At 44.6% G+C, this 21,632-nt stretch overlaps 1 protein-coding gene across 2 annotated transcripts; it reads right to left on the reverse strand.

Moving 5' to 3' along the window:
• Positions 1 to 826: 826 nt before the first annotated feature.
• Positions 827 to 21,366, reverse strand: LOC144947856 (uncharacterized). Of its 2 annotated transcripts, none has more exons than XM_078877217.1 (5): positions 21,236 to 21,366; positions 10,689 to 10,786; positions 10,160 to 10,224; positions 8,777 to 9,023; positions 827 to 8,454 (listed from the first exon to the last, which is right to left on the reverse strand). In XM_078877217.1, exons 2-5 carry the CDS (start codon positions 10,759 to 10,761, stop codon positions 5,135 to 5,137), a joined length of 3,705 nt encoding a protein of 1,234 aa, XP_078733343.1. In that variant the 5' UTR covers positions 10,762 to 10,786; positions 21,236 to 21,366; the 3' UTR covers positions 827 to 5,134. The 2 variants fall into 2 exon arrangements, with proteins under 2 accessions (XP_078733343.1, XP_078733342.1); XM_078877216.1 differs by having other exon boundaries at positions 10,539 to 10,786.
• Positions 21,367 to 21,632: the final 266 nt, after the last annotated feature.

A 21,632-nucleotide genomic window follows, 5' to 3' on the forward strand; every position in this document is an offset into this window, starting at 1 on the left:
GGACCAGCTACACGGACACGCTCTAAGACACCGCATTCCTGATTTATGCGCGTCGGCCGTTCTTGCGTGTCGGTTACCGTTGTTGTGCATTGCCTTCCATTCCTTAATTATTTCTTGCTTGTTGCACGGAGGATGGGCCGGTGTTCCGTACCGGATCCTAATCCTCCATTCCCTTTCATTGATTATGTTCGTCGTTTTTGTGCTCTCCGTTGTGTCGGTTGTGATTCCTGAATGTGTTGCCGTCGCTCGCATTATTTTATCCTATTTCAGCCGGGACGGCTGCCTTTTACATCAGGGGGGGGGGGGGGGTGTTCATGTAATGCGATCGTAAATGGGATTTGCTGCTGGGCTCTGGCCCAATCACACGGGCCGGGATATTGGGGGGCGGAGCCAGTATGGAAAGGCCGGATCTGACGATCCGGAAGGGGATGAGTCAGGGTCACGTGGTAAAGAGGATATAGGTGGGAGCCCGGAAGGGATCCCGGTCAGTTGTTGGAGTGAAGAAGCGGGACCACGTTGGGTGGCCACCGCACCATCAGCCACGTGGCACACCGTGCGCCAGCGGTGTGCGGAGCGGGGGAGCTGGAGAGACTGACGGAAGAGTGCGTGCGGGGCACGTCGCGAGGAGACGCTGGTCCGCTGTCAGGACCAGCGGGGTGCGAGGAACAGCGGAGGAGCTGACGAGGGAGCGTGTGCAGGGCGCGCGCGAGGAGAGGAGCTGACGAGGGAGCGCGTGCGGGGCGCGCGCGAGGAGACGCTGGTCCGCGGTCAGGACCAGTGGGGTTGCGAGGAGGAAACTAAATAAAAGACCAACGGAGACCAGCAGTGCCTGACGAAGTCTTTTATTACACAACGAAGCCGAATCTAATTAGAATAATTGCATACATTTGCATAATTGTCTAAATTACCATAAATTGATAAAAATGTCACTTTCCATTAAATTGTATTACTTTTTCAAGACAATATATATACAACGCTCTTCATATTCTCTTTATATGGCTTTCACTCATTCCCCATTCATTCAATACATCGTTTACCATCATCAACTTCGCTTTCACCGAATTCACGCATCACAGATTTGCCACCCATTGATTCCTCTCATCCTCTCATCTATTTAGTTCACCTCATCTCCACCATTATATTAATGTTGTACTATTGTTTAATGTTTTTGTAAGGTGCCTTCGATAAGGCGCAACATACATTCTTTAAGAATAAGATGAGATGAAAATGACACACTCAACCAATCGAGGCATTGATTTAATGAGAAACGGTCAAAGCAAATACAATTATTGAATTCAAGCATTATCAGTTATATGCGAGCTTGCACGTACAAATAGCCAGCACACACAATTTTATATATATACGTATCTATCTTGTACATGTATTGCCAAAAGTTGTTCACGCAATATTTCTTACGAGGAGAGAAACTGTTGCTCTTGAATGGAAAATGAGACGGCTGTCATTGCATACCCTTCTCACAATCATGCACTTGATAGCATAAAAAGTAATCTGCTTTTTTACGTAATATAAAATGCCAAGATAAGAGGTTTAAAAAAAATTGCAGATTTAAATAATATTCTGGCGAAATTAAGATTTGGAGCAAAAATGGATAAGTTAGAGCAATTTAATATGATCCATGCCAGTATTCTGTTTGTTACTCCCAGCTCTTCATTGTCCGATATCGATTGTCTTACAAACGTTGTCTTTTTCCGGGCTGTCAATTCAATATTTGTTTATTACACCGAAAATCCCGTGTAGCCAGTTACCCAGCTAGTTTTGGAGGCAAGGGCCCACAGCCACTAACAACATAACTACATCATGGGACCTTTTTGCCAGTATCAAAGTATGAAAAATAAAAGTTTTTTTAATCCTTTCTGGCAATAACACAGGTGTTACGATGTTCAAACACCAAATATATACCTTTTGCAAGAAGAGACTAGCTGTCTCTGGTGTAGGCCCATCAATTTCAAGGACAATGCATTTATCAGAGCATGTTTTTTGCATGCTCACCACAAATGCATGTGATTAATGCAGACTTTATTCCTTGTAAAAGCTATCTATTTGGTGTTTGAACATCTTAACACCTATTTTATTGCCAGAATGGGTAAAAATCCACACAGCTACTATTGAGGCTGCGATGCACCTAGCCAGCAGCCAGCCAACACATTCGAAGCATGGGTTATTTTTTCATAGTATAATTTAATGTACACGTTTTAAAGTTAAATACATGGCTGATTGTATGGCTTTTAAGTTATTTTTTTCCGTTTTTTTTTTCTTCTTCAAGACTCAACTTGTTTTAATCTACTTGGAAACCAGAATACAACTGCAATAGCCATTTACAATGATTTTATCCGGAATAGGTAGAAATAAGTACGTCACCAATAAACACGGCAGCAAAGTGACACTCCAGTCCAACGTCGCATATCCGACTCGCTCGGGAACGGTATACAGTAGCTGGATACGTGAAAAAGTTTAGATAAGTGAACATCTGAAGAAAATTAGTCACCAGTGCACAAATATTGCACTGGGTGTGGTGGGCAGTTCATCGATCAAGGCAGATGAGCAGTGACGGGACTGATATACAGACGTTGTACTGTACTCGAAAGATTATAGTCGGAAGACTAAAATACCTCAAACTGTGCACAAATCATGGATCCCCTCTGGGAGTCGCTAAAACGAACGTCGAGTGAGGCTAACTGATTGAACGTCAACAGTGGCCCAGCTCATGTCTTCACCGAGTAACTGGGCTCCTGCCATAGGAACGTTGAAATTCCCACTTCATGCACACTCGTACTTTTGTTTATCATTAAGGCAGGTGTACACTGGGTGCAGTGACGCAGGTCGAACCACGTGGGTTCTACACGAGATCGTGCACTTTGGGAAACGGGTACTACCAGGTCAAGGGGAAAACCCATAGCCTGACACAGCAACCAAAGGCTGCACTTTTTCAGTATTTTGTCGATAATCCACTGCTGGATGAACCGCGTCTGCTGTATGAAAGAAGATCGATCCCTCATCCGCTCTGGTATTGTTCGTGAGTGAACCCGTGCACAGCTGACTGACCAAGCGCCTGTACACCTACGAATGGTCGTCACTGATTTAAGTTGGTCTGATGGGACACAAAGGGAATGAATACCGGACGATGTCCTACCCATGCCGTATTAGTCACGGAGGTTGTTTGACAACGCTTCCCCATTCTGATCAGTGCAAGTTGGTGAAGGGAACGGGGTTCAGATATCACTTGCCACGGATGCTTGCTGTGGCTGGGAATCGAACTCGGGTTCCGCGGTGGCAAGATGTTAACTACCTCGCCTGGTATACAGGAGGCAGTGGGTTCAATCCCGACACTGATGCCTGTTGTATATTTGGAGTTCACATGTTGCTCTCTCTCCCCGTGGTCGCGTGGATTTTTCTCCAGGTCCTCTGGTTTTCCCCCCCACAGTTAGAATGAGCAGACAGACGGAGAATAGAGAGGCTGCCATACATTTCCACGCGATAAGCTACTTCCTTGAGCTGTCATTTGTGATAGCCAGGTCGCTTCTAAAAAAACGCAATGCAGCAGCTCGGTGGGCCTTACCTGGTAAAATAAAAAAAACAGATGAGTATGTTTGGATGCCTGGTTCCTTATGCAGAGTGCAAGCCCCACTGTGCCATAACTCCACAATCCCGTGTTGGTTCTCAACGCGGGCTCCTTGGGAGTATAATGCAAATCTATTTACGTGAAATTTGGCAATGTCTAAAAATAAATGCAACTTTTAACCGAATACATTCGTTCACATTCAGAACCCGAATATCACAATAGCGGCAAACGTCAACTCAAGGACTTGCAATCACACCTCAAATTACTTTGTTGGTGGAAAGCCATCAAGTACAATACAAATATTGTACCCATTTTTTCTAACAATTGCTTAATGATAATGTACCGTGTGTGAATGCACAATACACGTTTATTATCAGTCAAAAATGTAACATTTTGTTTAACTACAGTGATATATTTAAATGGTTGTTAAAATATTAAGGTAAATTAATTATAACAGGATTAACGTCAATATATTTACGGTTACATGTATATAATGACTGACCAAAAACGTTTACAACTTAAATAAGCAAGTAGGAAGGTTTATTTAGTCACTGAAAGGAAATAATATATCATTAATGCATCTTCTCGTGACTTATTTCAGATCGTTGATTTCAGTGGCGTTACCCACAATGCAATGTCGTATATCTGACTCCCTGGCAAACTAAGGTATAGGCGGATCTGTGAAAAGGGCAGAGAAGCTAACATCTTTAAATAGTGACAGCATCCACAAATCCTGCACTGGTTGTGAGCAATTTATTGGTCAGGGCGGTTATGTGGACGGTCAGATATGTGATATTGTACAGGGACTCTATTTACAAACGAGTTAGGTTCCAGAAGTCTGTTTGTAAGTCGATTTGTTCGCGAGTCCAACTTTACTCCTGTCGATTCCAAACATGTTGTACGGCATGTCCACTAAACACGGGGAATGGCTTTAAGAGTTGTATAATCTCCTGTAGATGTAGATGCCACTGGTTCTTCACATTCTGCAGATGTAGATGCCACCGCCGTCATCTATTGCACGGCGGTTGAACTTACGACTCTCGGTCCGAACAGGCAACTGGACATGCGGATAGGTTTGTTTGTATCTCTGAAAGTTGGTAAGTCGAATGTTCGTAAGTAGAGGAGTCCCTGTACTGTATTTATGAAGACCGCTTTCAACAGGTTCACCTTTACTTAGCATGATCAGCAGCAAGGTGTGATTCCACAAACTACTGAGATGCAAGAGGCTGAAGAAAGTTCTGAAGGAATATTGGGAAAGAAGTAGAGAGGAGAGCTACTATTTGACAACTTTACATAATGGCGGCACTAGCGTGAAGTGAGGAAAGTTTCACGTTGGGGACAGATGGAGTGTGAACCTAAGATTTGTCATTGAAGATGACTGAAGACGAAGAGGATGGAAAGTAAAATACATTACGTAGTATTCATAAAAAATCCCTTCCAGTGATTAAACAAAGCGGCCTAATACAATTCTCAACCATTTATTATAATGGACGTAACTTTCCAGAGCAACACAATTAAAACATTTATCAAGCGATAGCAGGACATTGCTCATCTTCAGAGCATCTTTTTCGATACCAAGGTTTCTTTCCTCGGCTGCAAATTCAACGTGTTCTTCTCCCGAGACACGGAGCTGCTGATGGGCTTCAGGCATAACATGTTTATCTTCTTGGATCTCCGCTTGCGCTCCGAATCCTTGCATTCGGGCTTGGCGGTTACGGATTCCGAACTGCGCCTCATGTAATAACTCTTCCTCGCCATAACCGGTGTCACTGCCGCCCCCCCTCTCCTTCCCGTATCTCTCCTCCCCGCCTCTCCCTTCTCCGCCTCTCTCTTCTCCGCCTCTCCCTTCTCCGCCTCTCTCCTCCCTGTCTCTCTTTTCTCCGTCTCTCTCTTCTCCGCCTCTCCCTTCTCCGCCTCTCTCTTCTCCGCCTCTCTCTTCTCCGCCTCTCTCCTCCCTGTCTCTCTCTTCTCCGTCTCTCTCCTCCCTGTCTCTCTTTTCTCCGTCTCTCTCCTCCCTGTCTCTCTTTTCTCCGTCTCTCTCCTCCCCGCCTCTCTTTTCTCCGTCTCTCTCCTCCCCGCCTCTCTTTTCTCCGTCTCTCTCTTCTCCGTCTCTCTCTTCTCCGCCTCTCTTTTCTCCGTCTCTCTCTTCTCCGCCTCTCTCTTCTCCGCCTCTCTCTTCTCCGCCTCTCTCTTCTCCGCCTCTCTCTTCTCCGCCTCTCTCTTCTCCGCCTCTCTTTTCTCCGCCTCTCTCTTCTCCGCCTCTCTCTTCTCCGCCTCTCTCTTCTCCGCCTCTCTTTTCTCCGTCTCTCTCTTCTCCGCCTCTCTCTTCTCCGCCTCTTTCCTCCCCGCCTCTCTCTTCTCCGTCTCTCTCCTCCCTGTCTCTCTTTTCTCCGTCTCTCTCCTCCCTGTCTCTCTTTTCTCCGCCTCTCTCTTCTCCGCCTCTATTTTCTCCGCCTCTCTTTTCTCCGCCTCTCTCTTCTCCGCCTCTCTCTTCTCCGCCTCTCTCTTCTCCGCCTCTCTCTTCTCCGCCTCTCTCCTCCCCGTCTCTCCCTTCTCCGTCTCTCCCTTCCCCGCCTCTCCCTTCCCCGCCTCTCTCTTCTCCGGCACTCTCTTCTCCGCCTCTCTCTTCCCCGTCTCTCTCTTCTCCGGCACTCTCTTCTCCCTGGGTTTTTGCAGAAACTCACCCATCTGCACACTCAGGGCATCGGCTTTGGAGCTCTGGGCGGTCTCTTTCTGGCTCCTCTCCACGCTACAGTGGTCATTCTCCCCTCCTGCCACTGATCCCATGGGCGAGGGTGGCAGTGGAAAGAGGAGGAGTTGGGGAATAATCCTGTTGATAAATTCCATGCAGGAGCCGCTGTTTGAGCGCAGACTCATTTTTGGGGATTGTGATGATTGTTCCGAGCCTGTGTTGGGAGAGGTGTGCGATTTCTTTGGAGATTTTCCCCTCCCCATTGTCAGTTGCTCCGCATTAACAATATGATTGTCATCTTTGCATTCCTCATTGGGTCCAGAAAAACGACAATCTTCATTTGAACGTTCTCCCGCCGAGTTATTCACTTGTGGCTGCTTAGTTTCCTGGATTTCTACAGCTCCGCTATCATCAATAACAACCTTTTCTGGTTTCAGATTCAACTTACTGCCAGCACTTGCCTGCATGCTCGCAATTATTTTAGAGCTAAACGCTCCTCCATTTGTCTCACCAATTGTTCGCGAATTTTCAAACTCGGCACCATCCTCGTGGCTGCTTTTTTCGGAGCGACCGCTCCCAATCAACGACCACCTCTCTCCCAACGGTGTCAGCAGTGTCGCTTTACGAGGACGGCCTCTCTTCCTCTTCGCGGGGGGCTCCGAACCCTCGCAGGACTGCGCGCCATTTGGATCGGCCCGCGCCTCCCCTTCGCTGACCACCACTGCTCCCGCGAGAGCCCCGGACCATGCCCTCAATCCGGCACAGTGCTCCAGCGGCACGACCACGCATTCGCCAGCCACGCCGTCTGCCTCACCCAGGCAAGAGACCGAATCATGAATCTGCGCCCTCCTCCAAGCGCACGCCGTCGAATCTTTGTCACTGCCGCCAATGACGGCAGTTGCCGGGGCCCGGTTACCACTCGGCACGGGGCTTGCCGACGTTTGCTTTGGCACAATGTGAGGGACGGGCTGGCCCGCGTTGTTACCGACTGGTTCGAGCATAGGCGGGTACTTGCGGGGGCGTCCACGTCGTCTTGGCAAAGCGGGAACCGACGGGATGCCGTCGCCCGCCCCGGCCGCGTGCCTCATTTGTGGCGGCCACATCTGCCTCTTCGTGTAGGAGCGCTTCTGCTTGGGCAAGGCCTCTTCCGCAGCCGACTGCTGCGGTGTCTTGCGCGGTCGCCCTTTCTTCTTGTGCACCGCCGCCGCTGCCAAGACGGCGGCGGCGGCGACAACAACGGCGTCACCTTTGGGAGCTTGCAGAACCGACTGCTGCGTTGGCCCAACATGGGCGCCTTCATTGAAGGCCTGCCTGCGCTTCAGCGGCACCTTGCCCTGCTTCTTCTGCAGGTAGGCGCTCGGCGGTATGAATCCCTGCACCATGCGCCTGCGCAGAAGCTTGTTGAAGCGCCACATACCATTTGGCATCAGCTCCTGCTGCTGCCTCGCACTGAAGCCACACGTTCCTGGCACCGCACCCGCGCACGACGACACGAGGGACGACGGCGGTGACTTTGGAGACTCCAATATGCTGCACCGCAGGCCCAGAGCAGCCAGCAGCCTGTGCTTCTTGAGCGTCTGAACGGATAGCCCTACTTCCGGAAGGGACCGAACGCTCCATTCTGGAGAAACCCGGCCCGGCTCGACCACGGGCAATGAGCTCGGCACCGCCCCGCTCGATATTCTGACGTCTTTCAGGCAGACTCTCTCCACCTCCAGCTTCATCTGCTTGAGTGACGGTCGTTCTGGGCCGGACCTGTCGAATGGCCTCTTACCGGCCAGACGGCCGGGCCATGGGCAGGCGGTCGGGTTTGCCTCGACGGCCGTGCCGAACGAGTGCATCGAGTGAGGCCAGTCGCAGGGTTCCGTCTGCACCGAACGCGACACCGAGAGTGGCGGGCGAGGCGGCGAGTCCAGGCCAAGCAAGCGGTTTGTGTGATGCAGCCTGTCAGGCACCGTGGCGTCAGGCGGCTGTTGAGGCGGAGAGGCCACCCACTCGGCGGAGCGTGAGACGTCGGGACCGGGGTGCCGCGCAGGGGCCCCGGCCTCAAACAACCCAAGCGCGCCGTCCATCTGCAGGATCTCGGCCAGGGTCTGCACCTCGCAGCGCTGGCTGATGGGGTAGGAGAGTTTGGAGGTGTAGCAGAAGTCAAGCAGCGGCAGGAAGGTGTGCTTCGGAAAGCCTTGGGGGGTAGAAAGAGCGACAGGTACGGAGTGCAGATTAGCGTAAGTAACCCTGCGACGTGTTCATTACAATGGTGACAGACGATAACCTGCTACCGAACGGCAGTGACGTCACCACAAAGCTCATAACAAAGCTTAGCTGCACTTTGAGGCCCAGTGAATTGTCGAGCGCTCACTGGCAGAAGATCACGGGACAGACCCATGTGATATCGGTTAATGGACCAAGATGAACGACCAGGGTTTTCCACTCTGCCAGCTCGCCTTTGCATGAACCCTTTTTGTTGTTGTTATTGTTTGAACTGCTGCCACCACCCGCATTACCTGGCAGGTGCACGACGGAGCCGTGGTTGCGCTCGAGCAGCTCCTGCAGAGTGCCGCTGCAAGCGGCCAGCACGCAGCGATGAGCGCGCAGCGCACTTCCCTCCACCAGCAGCGTCACGTCGCTCAGCGGTTGACCGCCGTCCTGCCGCTGGCGGTCGAGCGCCGCGAGTAGTGACGCACTGTGACACGGGTCGCTCTTGCACACGTGCTCCTCCCTCACGTAGCTGTGGTCGTTGCTGGCACCATCCTGCGTGAGTGACGTAGCCAGACCCATCGGCAATGTCGGCAGCGACGTTATAATTATTGGCGGCAGTAGCGGCATGAGCAGCATTAACAGCTGAATAAAAAATAGTAGCTGCATAATAAGAATTACTAGCAGCAGCAAAAGCAGCAGTAATGACATCAGAATTACGAAAAGCAGTAGCAGTAGTGACATCATGGTTATTAGCAGCAATAGCAGCAGCAATGACATCAAAATAACTTAAAGCAGCAGCAGCACTACCAATGGAATCAGCAGCATCTATAGCAAATGTAAAGTAATCATCGTCTACTACATTAGCAGCAACATCAACACCAGTGATATCAGCAACAGTAGAATCGGTGGAATAAACAGAAGCAGAATACACAAGAGCAGTCGTTTCAACAACAGCAGCATCAATACAACATTCACAAACATAACAGCACACTAGCACCAATTCACAAATCTTAATAAACGAAATTAGATATGGCATTAAAAAAATATTTAATTTTGAATATCAGGTCCAATCAATTGTACTCCGTTTCAAGGACCACCCCTGTGTGAACCTTTCTCCACAGGAATAATTTGGCTGGCCAAACAACCACAGACACAAAATGGTAAAACTTCAAACACCGTCAACATGAAAGAGTTAATCAAATGTGCTCCGGGCCATCCGAAGTGGCCATCAGGATCTATTTCTATATATAGATGCGGTGCTATCCATGTGTAATCCACAGATTTTGAACGTGGGGCGAGTGGATCACGCAGAGATCACTGTGCGCTGTGAGACTCCCAACCTGCTAGGTTGCGTGGTGGCCAGAAAGTGGAGTACAGCAAATGGGTTGCTGATCTGTGATTAAGTATTTGTGGGTTACATCCTCTTGTACGAATGGGTTTTCTCTCTGTGTGCTTGGGGGTTTTCCCCCCACCTTCAGACGTACAAGAACTTGATTAGAAATTTGTCAAACGTCTCAACACAGTGAAAAATAAAAATGCGCTGCCAACTGCCACAAACGCTGAAAACCCCTGCGGCCGCTTTTACTGCGACCGCTTCAAGAGCTGCTGCGAGGCTCGCCGGTGGACGGACACAAAGAGCTGCGGAGAACGTACAATGGGACCCCCACCGATTAAAAAAACACTCCCACCTTGGTACTGCTGTCATGACACGGGCCACACGTCGAAACGAAACCCTGCACATCCATGTACATGCCTGAAAAACAAAGAAGCCAAAGTTTCAGTCATCGGCAGTGAATGTCACGATTACGTATCGTCCACAGCCCACTCGCGCTGTCGCATGACTAAATGTCCGAGGTTCAAAAGTACTTTGGGGTTCTGTTCTGCTGACAAGATGACGTTGTGATCAGTGCCCTTAACGTTACAATCTCAAGTTTGTGAGTTCACGTCCGGTTCGTTTGTCGACTAAGCACATCGTCACCATCATGATCATCATCATCGTTCGTCATCAAAATAATTCCAACAAGAAGCATCATTTCGTGGTAAAGTACCTACAGAGACCACACATACCCGGCCACATGTGGTTTTGCCTGAGGGCCCTGTAAGTGTTGATGGTCGAGTGGTGCTCCCGGTCCGTCTCGTGATAAGCGGCGATGATGCTTCTGCGGAGGTCCTTTGTGTACAGGTCCATGGGCGCACTGTCGGCAGCCGTCAGCTCACCCAGAGTAGCGGTGGCAGCAGAGTCTTGGTAGAGACTCACAGGCGGCGACGACGGCGTGGCACTATCAGCCATGGTTCTTCCTCCCAAACCTAACGGACTAATAACAAACAAATACATACATTTCTGATTTTGGATTTGAACCACGGTGCGGTATTGAGCAAGGCACTAACCTAAGAGAACTTACTGCATGGGGGTTTGCGTGCATCTTTCAATGCGAGTCGTGAGTGTTTTTATACATTTGTGCTTGTGATTGTGCACGTACATAGTTGTGTGTACATATATCTGCGTGCATTTATGCGTGTGCAGGTATGTAAGTGGTACGTGTGTGTGCTCAGATTCAGTTTGGTTTGTTTCGGTTTGTCAAAACCAAAACATTTCTGCCTCGCTACAACACTCACAATAATTATTCATGGTGTAACAATTGATCAATGAAAGCGTATTCATTTGACAAGCAAAATCATGCACAGAAAATGAGTCCAATTCTTATCATCATCATCATCAGCCATGATCAAGCCACTGCTGGATGAAGGCTTCCCCTAGCTGTAGCCATCAGCTATGGTCCGCAATGCACAAACCCATACGGCACGTGAATGCAAGTTGATTTCATTGCTCCATCTCCGAGGGCGACCGCTGCCACTCCATTGTTGGTGACATTTTGTGGGTGCCGCGATGGCGATGTTATCTACCTCGCCCGGTATACAGGAGGTTGTGAGTTTGATCCCAACCCTAACGCCTGCATAATTGGAGTTTGCATCACTCTCTCCCCATGGTCGCGTGTATTTTTCTCCAGGTCCTGTTTTTTCCCTCCAAATTTTGAAACATGCATTTAGACTATTTGGCTGCTATAAATTTCTACGTGATAAGCCACTACATTGGGCTATTATTTGTCGCGAGGTTGCTTCTGACAAAAAGCCACATAAATCAGTCAGCCTTACCTAGTAAAATAAAAAAATACAAATTTTATCCAAGCCGACTTGCTTTCCTTAAGAGTCAATATCATAATGTCTCTAACGTGCCTATGTTCTCTAATCCACGTGTCCCTCTTCTATATGCTCTCAGTTTAATTTCAGTCATGCCATCTCTTCACGCTTCATATGTGATGATACACGTAATATTCTCAACGTATTGCGAGGGCATCAAACGCCATTTCGAGACAAATTAGTGAGACAAGTGCAGTGATTAGTTGATCATTATTATTTTTTATTAAAAACTAGAAATCCTTCTTTTCTAACTGGACGAGAGCCCATTGAGCATGTTTTCAAAGCAGTTCCGAGTTAAACGAGGACACACAAATTATCCATCGTATGAATTGCAAATCGTGGCAAATTGAACACTGAATGAAACCAAAGTCCAAAACAAACAAAAACACAGAGGCACAGAGTTAAGATGAAATTGAATGTAAAGAAATTATCAAGTAAAACGTCATACTTCAACCTTCAATAACCAGGATTTATAATGAAAGGATAAGAAAAATAAACCATTAATGTGCATGGAAAAGGAGGCAATGGTGGGATTGAAAGATGAAACCTCTGGTGTGCATTCAATGAAGGTTAATCAACAACACTTACGTTCATGAATTTACAAAGACTAAAATTGCTTGCTGCAAAAGAACTGACTTGGGTAGCATTGCTTCTTAATGCAGCATCAAAGCACTCAAAACCCACGTACAATGAGCTACACACGCTAAAGATAGCTTGCCGAAGTGTGCGCTACTTTTAGGAAACATGGCACACGTATACTTCAAGGTGTGTCTTTCGTGTTAAGGTTGTTACATGTAGCGCAAACAATACAGCTAACTTTGAAATCAAATAAAGCAGAACTCCACCAGTGAATAAACTAAACGTATGTTTTAGCGTATTATTGGCTTTCCAGGTCAATATTATCAACCGGCATTGTTTAAGCAATCTCTGGACAGGTTTTTGACTTTCTGGCTCTCATCAGCAGGCAGAGTTGTTCAACAAATATTTCCGGAATGGTATATATTATTGGCACGAGCGCACTGCATGGGGAATATGGGACCCCCCCCCTTCAAAGCAAAACGCGATGTCACCGTATAAAAACTCATCAGACGGTGCCGTGGAGCATTGTGGGTGAAAGAAAACATGAGCGGGTACAATGTGCCTCCAATTATGAGTAACATAGATGTTTTAGTCCATCAGCCTATGGCTTTCCGGGCAAATATTATCAAGATAACTGTGAAAAGAATGTATTACAGAGCCCAAAAGACAAATATTTACCAATATGTTGTTTTAATTGGCAAAATTATATAGCCAGAAACTTTACGGATAACCGGCCAATTAACTTTGCGTTGAACTGGGACCCATATGTTATAAAATGCATCCTTCCCTTTAACATCTGGCAGCTCACCAGCATTGATTCAAGCAAACCTGACTCTGATGATGTATGTATGTTAAACTTTTTCACACAGTACGTAGCCAGACATTGGATGTCAAAACCAGTCCGGAGAATCTTTTCACTCCCAGAAAGCATGAGGCTTGGCATTTCTTATGTGGAGACAAGACAAATGGAGCATACATTGTCCGCTTTTCTATTTGGTTGCTTTATAGAGCTCATAATCATACACTCTTCTCAAGGTAAATCCAAATTATCAATTGGAAGACCGGGCCTAGTTTGATTGTATGTAGCATGAGCTAATTTTTAAGCCACATTGCCACAGTCAATTAATAGCTTGAAGCTAGAGGCAGCCAGATGATGATTAGCAGGCACAAAAGTGACTCGCTTGTATAGAGTGTGACTTTGCATTTCTTTGTAATATTTTGTATGTATCATCGTTTAGATGTTATCCAAACACACACGTGTAAGATTTGGACATGTCCACAGTAGATCTTCATGTTTAAAATTTAAAACCACAGAGGTTTACACTGGAATAGATGGCATCTCATGCACTTATTTTACTTACATTAAATAATAGTTTTAAATAATAAAATTTCTTCATTCATGAAATCCTTTTACAGGTCAGTTTTTACCTCATTTACTACAGACCAAAGTATACGGGGCGTCACAGTGGCAAGATATTGACTACCTCGCCTGGTATACAAGACGTGGGTTCGATCCCCACCCCAATGCCTGTATATTTGGCAGTTATATGTTCTCCCCATGGTCGTGTCCGGTTTTTCCCTCCACATTTAGAAACACCCTTTTAGAGTAAATTTCCACGCGATAAGCCACTTCATTGGGCCATTATTTGTGGCCAGGTCCCTTCTGAAAAATATCTATATAGCACAGTGGGCCTTACCTGGTAAAACAAAAAATGGTTTAGTTTTAAATCGTTCAGTTTAGTATGAAGGATCATTAGAAAAATATAAATGCTGCTTGGCGTTTCGAAACAAAGGATGGGGCAGGATGGAGGGCGTTTGAGTCAAAGACCTGCTATTTGGCAGAACTCAAGGAGATTCAAAGACTAAATATTCCAGGAAATGTGCCTCACCGGTATTGCCAGAAATCTCGAGTACAGAATTTTGTCAAAAAGAATGGCAGGATGTCATGAGAACTGGCTGAATTTGTCGAATTTAGTGAACCAATGTTTTTCGTGTAGTATTATTTACTTACTTAATCCAATTACCTGAAATAAAAAAAGATGTCAGGGAGGTTCTTCGGACTCCATTTGATCGGACTACGGATTGAGACTTTTTTTTACGTGATAGTGGTTATTCAATTGCATTTTTCCGCTGTAGAAAAGGCAATGCGTGGTATATGTTGCACTTTTCTCCCCACCCAAAACAAATTTTAATCATTTACCGAAATACTAATTGGGAATGGACTTTGTGATCTACTATTTTGAACACATTTTATTGGCCGACCCAGCATTTACAGGGCTCATCTTCTACTTCTTCGGTCACTTGCTTGAAATAACCAGACTTGGAAGCACAAATCTGTCTTGTACTTAAGTTTCTAAGTTCTCTGTCATTTATAATTAGCTGCAAAGTGTGGATGCTTTTTAGGTTAAGAGGCCAAGTTTTCCTGTAAGCAGAGTTCACCTAAATACGAGGTAATTCAGGGCGTTATGTCTCGCTCTCTTTATTTGCTTCTTTAACAGAGCAAAATTTAATTTAGAGGTCATTTTGCGACCAAACGGTGTCCGACGTGTTTACTACTAATGAAGACCAATTGACATTCACGTCCGAGTGAAATGTTTATATGATTCGTATTTTTTAACTGACCTCAGAAAAGTTGTCTTATTTTAATATGTATTTATAACGACTGAGAGCCTGATGAGATTAAATCGTTTTTTAACGAGAGATCTTAGTCACAAAACAAATACAGAAATACTGAACAATCCATCATGACCAACGGCTCTCAGGGACAAACATTACCAAAACAGAAAATACCCCTCAATCCGTGTAACTTTAATTGACAAAGCAATTAACCAACAGAAAGTTTAAATTATAACTTCTAAAGATTATCAAAACTAGGACTTAAAATGAGGTGGGATGTAGGACTGAAAAGCACGAGTAATCACAATGTTCGAGAAAACATCACAAAGTGAGTGAAAATGTTTTAAATTGTAAGAGATGTAAAATCGTTCCATGGGTGGAGGTGCATTACAGTCTAAATAACATTAGTCATCACCTATAGTTTTTAGTCTCCCAACAATAAGAATGTTATGGCACATCTTAAATGCCAAGGGTTTAAATATTAACTTCGACCAAAGTATGTCTCTTCATATTGCCTGACGGGGCCGGTCCTGGCACATAAATCACAGTGAAGAAGAAGAGGGCAGTTCTCATTTCATATAAAGTGCAAGGCCAAATGCAAAACTGAGTCCTGACTATTTAGAGCTGTAATTTCAGTATGTTTTTAAATAAACGACCGAATCCACAGGGAGAACAAAAGGAGACCGAGTATTGAGTATTGGGCATTGGGAAACGCCATTACCTCCGATTAGCGTGGTTGGCTACGTACGGTGCGAAAGAAGTTCAGCATACATACATTACAAATCCAGAAATCTTATGAAATGGTTACAACCTCATACATTGCTCTTTCAAGCTTATTGGAAAACCAGACACTGTTTTGCAAAAAATAATAATTAGACGCATCCCCTTCAAAAATTCGTCTCTCCCCGTGAAAAAAAGAATTACTAACACAACCTGGGAGCGAATCATTTCAGCAGCATTGATTCAAGCCAAGACAACTCTGTACTGGTTTCAACATAGTGTCTCAGTTTAACACGTAGGAGGCTTTTGCAACCAATATTATCCATAAAAGGTTAAAAAATGTTGGTCATGTCGCGCAAATATAAACCTCTGTTATGGATAAATGTGACGTTAAACCAGCCACCACCCGACACAGTGAATTAGTAAGGTTTGTCAAGTAAACAAAACATTTCGATTTAAAGCTTTCGTGACTGCAGGGATTCATCTTCTTGGTTTTTCGGTAAAGTCACGTAGAAGGGAAGTAATAAAATAAAACATAATAAAATAATTCTCACGACGTTTTGGCCACAACGCAAGCAGCCGTCCTCAGGTGAAACCAGGTCTGTCGAGGCGACAGCGTCTGAAACAGCACACGTGCTTGGAGCATATATATAAGTTGGGTTGGAAGGGGGGGGGAAGGGCATCTTGACAAAAGAATTTGCATATAAAGAGGAATTTAGCATATTTATGGGAAATGCAGGTATGTGATTAGTACTACTTATGTCCGTGCATCCTGCATGATGCGGACATAAGTAGTACTAATCACATACCTGCATTTCCCATAAATATGCTAAATTCCTCTTGATATGCAAATTATTTTGTCAAGACGCCCCCCCCCCCCTTCCAACCCAACTTATATATATGCTCCAAGCACGTGTGCTGTTTCATTCAGACGCTGTCGCCTCGACATACCTGGTTTCACCTGAGGACGGCTGCTTGCGTTGTGGCCGAAACGTCGTGAGAATTATTTTATTATGTTTTATTTTTATTATTTTATTACTTCCCTTCTACGTGACTTTACCGAAAGAACCAAGAAGATAAACAAAACATGCCAATTAGTTACTAGTTCAGCACACTCACGTGTTGGAGAGTAAACCCACAACATTTAAAAGTCGAGTATTGTGACGTTTCAGCAGTAATTACAACCAGCCTCATCAGGCGACAGCCAGAATTGTCGAGAAATCCTCCTGCTTCGGTCTTAAAGAGAGGGGTAAATGTGATGTCATCACGTGAGGTGTGAAGACGAGAGGGGGGTTACTGTAGTCATGTAAATTACAATGGATATCTATTATTGGTTGGGTTATTCACAGCTAATCAACATACATAACGTATGTACATTATGCCGTTTTTGGGCCCCATAAATCGCAAGTTATTATTTTAGGTATTGCGATCTGTTGATAGCTTCAATGTATCGCCAAACCTATCAACAGAAGGTGTGTACCAGATTAATTACTCCTGTGGAAAATGCTATGTTGGTCAGAAGGGACGAATGATCAGCATGAGATTAAAAGAACACCAATTAAATATTAAATACTCCCAAACACAACTGTAGGCAGTTGCAGAACACACACTCAATTGATTGATAATTTTAAACTTTTGTGCAAAAATAGTTACCACTGGTCAAGACTAATTGGAAAATCTATTGAAATTGAGAGAAATATATATTTTTTAAACTGTTCTTATAGCTACAAGACGTATTTCTGCTTCGAAGCATATTGTCAAGTAATACACTGTCTAATTGCACGCCTATACGTCGATGGTGATTAACGCGAGCAGCCAAGAATAGGTTTGCAATTTTTGCAAACCAAAAACTGTTCATAACACAACCAATAATAGATATCCATTGATATTTATATGACATTAACCCTGCCCCAATGGTCTTTGTCCCTAATAGGTTCACAAGTGACGACATCACATTTATCCCTCTATTTAAGACTGAAACTGGATTTCTCCACAATTCTGTCACCTGATGATGCTAGTTGTAATTACCAGTGAAACATCACAGTACTCGAATGGTAAATATTGTGGGTTTACTCTGCAACACACCGGTTAGTGCTGAACACGAAACTTTGTTTTGGCATCGTTTTGTTAAGTGACAAACCTTACTAATTGGCTGTCGGGCGGTGGCGGGTTTAATGATGCATTTATATTTACACAATCTAAGCCCAAAAAACCCCTCTATTATGGATACAGTGTCTCATCAGCAGTCATACTTGCTTTAATCAGTGCTGGAGAACTACCGATGTTACCGGCAAAGACATCCTCTTTACTATGTAAAAATGTTGGCAGTGTCCCAGTCTATCTACCTCGAGGTTAGAATGATGGACACTTGTGTTAAAAGTCATAGATTAATCGATGACATCCAAGCACATTTTGTTCTTGTCCAAATAGTCCTATCGTCTTTACAAAGTTTATTGCCGTAACTGTCATCATGATCTCGTCATTATTGGTTTGAATTTAGGTAAAGTTCCTATACTAGAAACACGTTACATAATTATCAATGTTTACAGATTCTTTAATAAAATACACAAATTAAATGTTGGACTATATTTTGGTAATGTGTAAAATATCTACATGATCTATCTTCCATTAAATTGCCATACCATTTATTGTAACTGACAGATTAAAAAGATGCCTTATTGGAATTACTAGAGGTCGATGACATAGTAATAGGGTTTTACCCTTCTTCTTAGGTTTTTTCGGTAAAGTCACGTAGAAAGTAAAATAAAATAAAAACAAAAATCACGACGTTTCGGAGGCAACACAAGTCTCCGTCATCAGGTGGGACCGTCACAGCCAGATTAGCTGTATCATCTGGTACAAAAACTGACACCTTTATACAAGAAATAATGTTTGCAATAACCACAACACAGTCAAAATGCAAACAAAAAGAAACAACTCTGATAATGATATGCACTGTCTTTGAAGTTGATTGGTTCACACCCGAGACAGCTTTTCTTAGAGCCTAGTCTCCATTGGTGTTGGACCAGATGACGCCAAAAGGCGTACAAACTCACTCGATGACAGTTTAAGCCTTTAAGGCGACGTTCAGTCTCGACGGGTTCTCATGGATTTAAATAGAGAATAGTGATAATGAAGCATGGACAGATGTATGTTAAGAATGACATTGACAGGAAAAGGAACACATTGCCCGGGGGAAAAACAACAGAAATTAGGGACGTTACGTTCACTGTTGAGGAAAGTAAAATGGGCCCTTGGGCAGGAGACAGCACAAGGGGCGAATTGGTGCCTGATGAGACTCGTGACAAAATGGAATCCATAGGAGAATTCACACCTCGGACGACAACCATCACAGATATTAAACTAAAAACTAAACTTATTTTATTTTACCAGGTAAAGCACACCGAGCTGCTATATAGCTGTTTTCCAGAAGCAACCTGGCTATAACAAATCAAATCTATAGCAGGTAAATACTCCTAAAGTCGAAACACGTTTCTAAATGTGGAGGCAAGATCCTGAGAACAAATCCACTCGACCGCTGGGAAAGAGATGCAAACTCCAAATATATAATAAGGGCGTCAGGGTGGGGATCGAACTCACGATATCTCCTGCATATCGAACCCACGATATCTCCTGCATACCAGGCGAGGGAGATGCATATCATAGCCACCGTGGCGACCATAAACGAAGCGAGTTAATCTCATGTAGGTGGAGACCATTTCTGGGAGCGCGAGAGATGCGGCGGGCATGGGAAGGCCTTCACCCAGTAGTCGACAAAAACGTGACCCAGGTTATATCTTCGAACTTCCGATGTTACGAACATGATGCTCACGTTGATTGCGACAAGGATTAAACTCATACACGGTTGCAAAACCATCACGACATTGCGATGACAACGATGAGCTCGACGATTCTGACGTTCGTGAGAAGTGGCAGTCAACCCGAGATTAGGATTTGAATGCCGGTACAAGGGGGAGAAGTAGTCCCAAACCAAACGAGCAATAAGTAATATTAATTTTTTTTAAACACGCTTTAATGAAATGTACCGTACGAGTAATGGCATAACTCCACGACTCCATTTACAGCCAACGTCAGTTGGGCGTGGACAATTAGACCCAAGCCGCAACATAACATAAAAAATGTTTAAAAGTATATATGTTTTTACTTTTAATGATAGAATATAGCAGAGGTGTGGACCCAAGTCATGTGACTTGGACTCGAGTCAGACTCGAGTCATGAATTTGATGACTTGCGACTCGACTTGGACTTGCATAACAATGACTTTGTCCCACCTATGAGATGTGGACTCGAGTCATGTGACTTGGACTCGAGTCAGACTCGAGTCATGAATTTGATGACTTGCGACTCGACTTGGATTTGCATAACAATGACTTTGTCCCACCTCTGGAATATAGTAGTGTCATCAATATGACATAAGTATACCAAGTTTGCAGTCGATACCACATTGGGAAGTGGGTTAAAATTGAGTTACAAGATTTGAGGTTACGACAACAACAGACAGTGAGTTAATAGAAAGCGTGTAAAATAATAATAGAAAGCGCGTAATAACACAAACAGATGCTGTTGTGGTCATCTCTGCTGGCGGTCCTAAGCCATTTGTGGAAACTCCACGTTCCTTGTGACGAGAGTCAATCTTAGCGCAGGGACAATCGCTATAATTACCACACATTGACAGGAAGAAAAGGACAAAGGATGAATGAAATGTGACAATTTGTGAATGTTAAGATGAATAAGTTAAGATGAGGGTTATGTTTGTATCTAATCCCTACCCCACTGTGACTATAACCCATGGAGTGTATCATATTTTCGACGTGTTGCAACTGATAAAAAATTTTATATTCATGATCTTATTGCTGTGTAGTTGTATTACGAAGTGAATACGTATAAGCTTAAAAGTGACATTTTCGGTTGAATAACCTTGTACCTGCGGTAATACCGTCCACTGTAGTAATACAGTCAGGCTTGCATGTATATTTGTAATGATTTATAGGGATTGAAACTCGTATTACATCTGTTAATTACTTTTGTTTAAATTTAAATGTGTTCGATAATGTGTTCAACGATGTTAAATTTTTTAAAATATAAATATTATTCACGTAATTATTTTATAAGCGCCGTGTTAAAGTAATCGTGGCCCATCATCCGTGCCTGTCCGACTGTACCGGATTGTAAAGAACACACAAAAAATATGTAATGGACAAATTAAAGTGTAAACATTTTTACATTTCACTTTAAAATATCCTTAAACTTGTAACGATTATTAGTTTAACCAACGCTTGCGATTTTCGTAAGAATTTAAAAAAAAAAGTTAAACGACGGCGGCTGGCGAAGAAGCACAACTAGTATACAAACACACGCGCCAAAAATAAATATACCTCTTCGCAGATAAAACTCCAACAAATTTGAAATTAATTCACGGCAAAGAATAAGACATCGTTATACACATTCTGTAATTAAAACAGGGGTGATTATTTTAAAAAAAACTATAAAAATGACAAAATCACAACTTCCCCCTCGCACCCCTCCCCACGCTGACCGACGAGAGCTCTAAAGAAGCGGTGGGCGTTCGGCAAAAAAACGCTAACGTAAAAAATAGAAAAACAACTTATAAAAAAACTCACGAAACTTACAAAGCCGACGATAAACTCGTCCGTCCACGTATAACTGTGCTTTAAAATTACATCGGTCGTGTTTTCATCGCTTGTTTTTAATTATTTCACTGTTTAATTCGAGTCGGCTCGCAGCCTGCGATCACTTCCCGGGGTGCGGGCGGCGGCTCGATCCCGGGGCACCCAGAACAAGACGAAGCACTCGCACACATAGTGGGGCACTCACACAGAGTGGAGCACACTCACACACACAGAGTGGGGCACACTCTCACACACAGAGTGGGGCACACTCTCACACAGAGTGGAGCACACTCACACAGAGTGGAGCACACTCACACACAGAGTGGGGCACACTCACACACAGAGTGGAGCACACTCACACACAGAGTGGAGCACACTCACACACAGAGTGGGGCAC

The sequence above is a fragment of the Lampetra fluviatilis genome, chromosome 47 (assembly GCF_964198595.1).
Source record: "Lampetra fluviatilis chromosome 47, kcLamFluv1.1, whole genome shotgun sequence".
NCBI lineage: Eukaryota > Metazoa > Chordata > Hyperoartia > Petromyzontiformes > Petromyzontidae > Lampetra > Lampetra fluviatilis.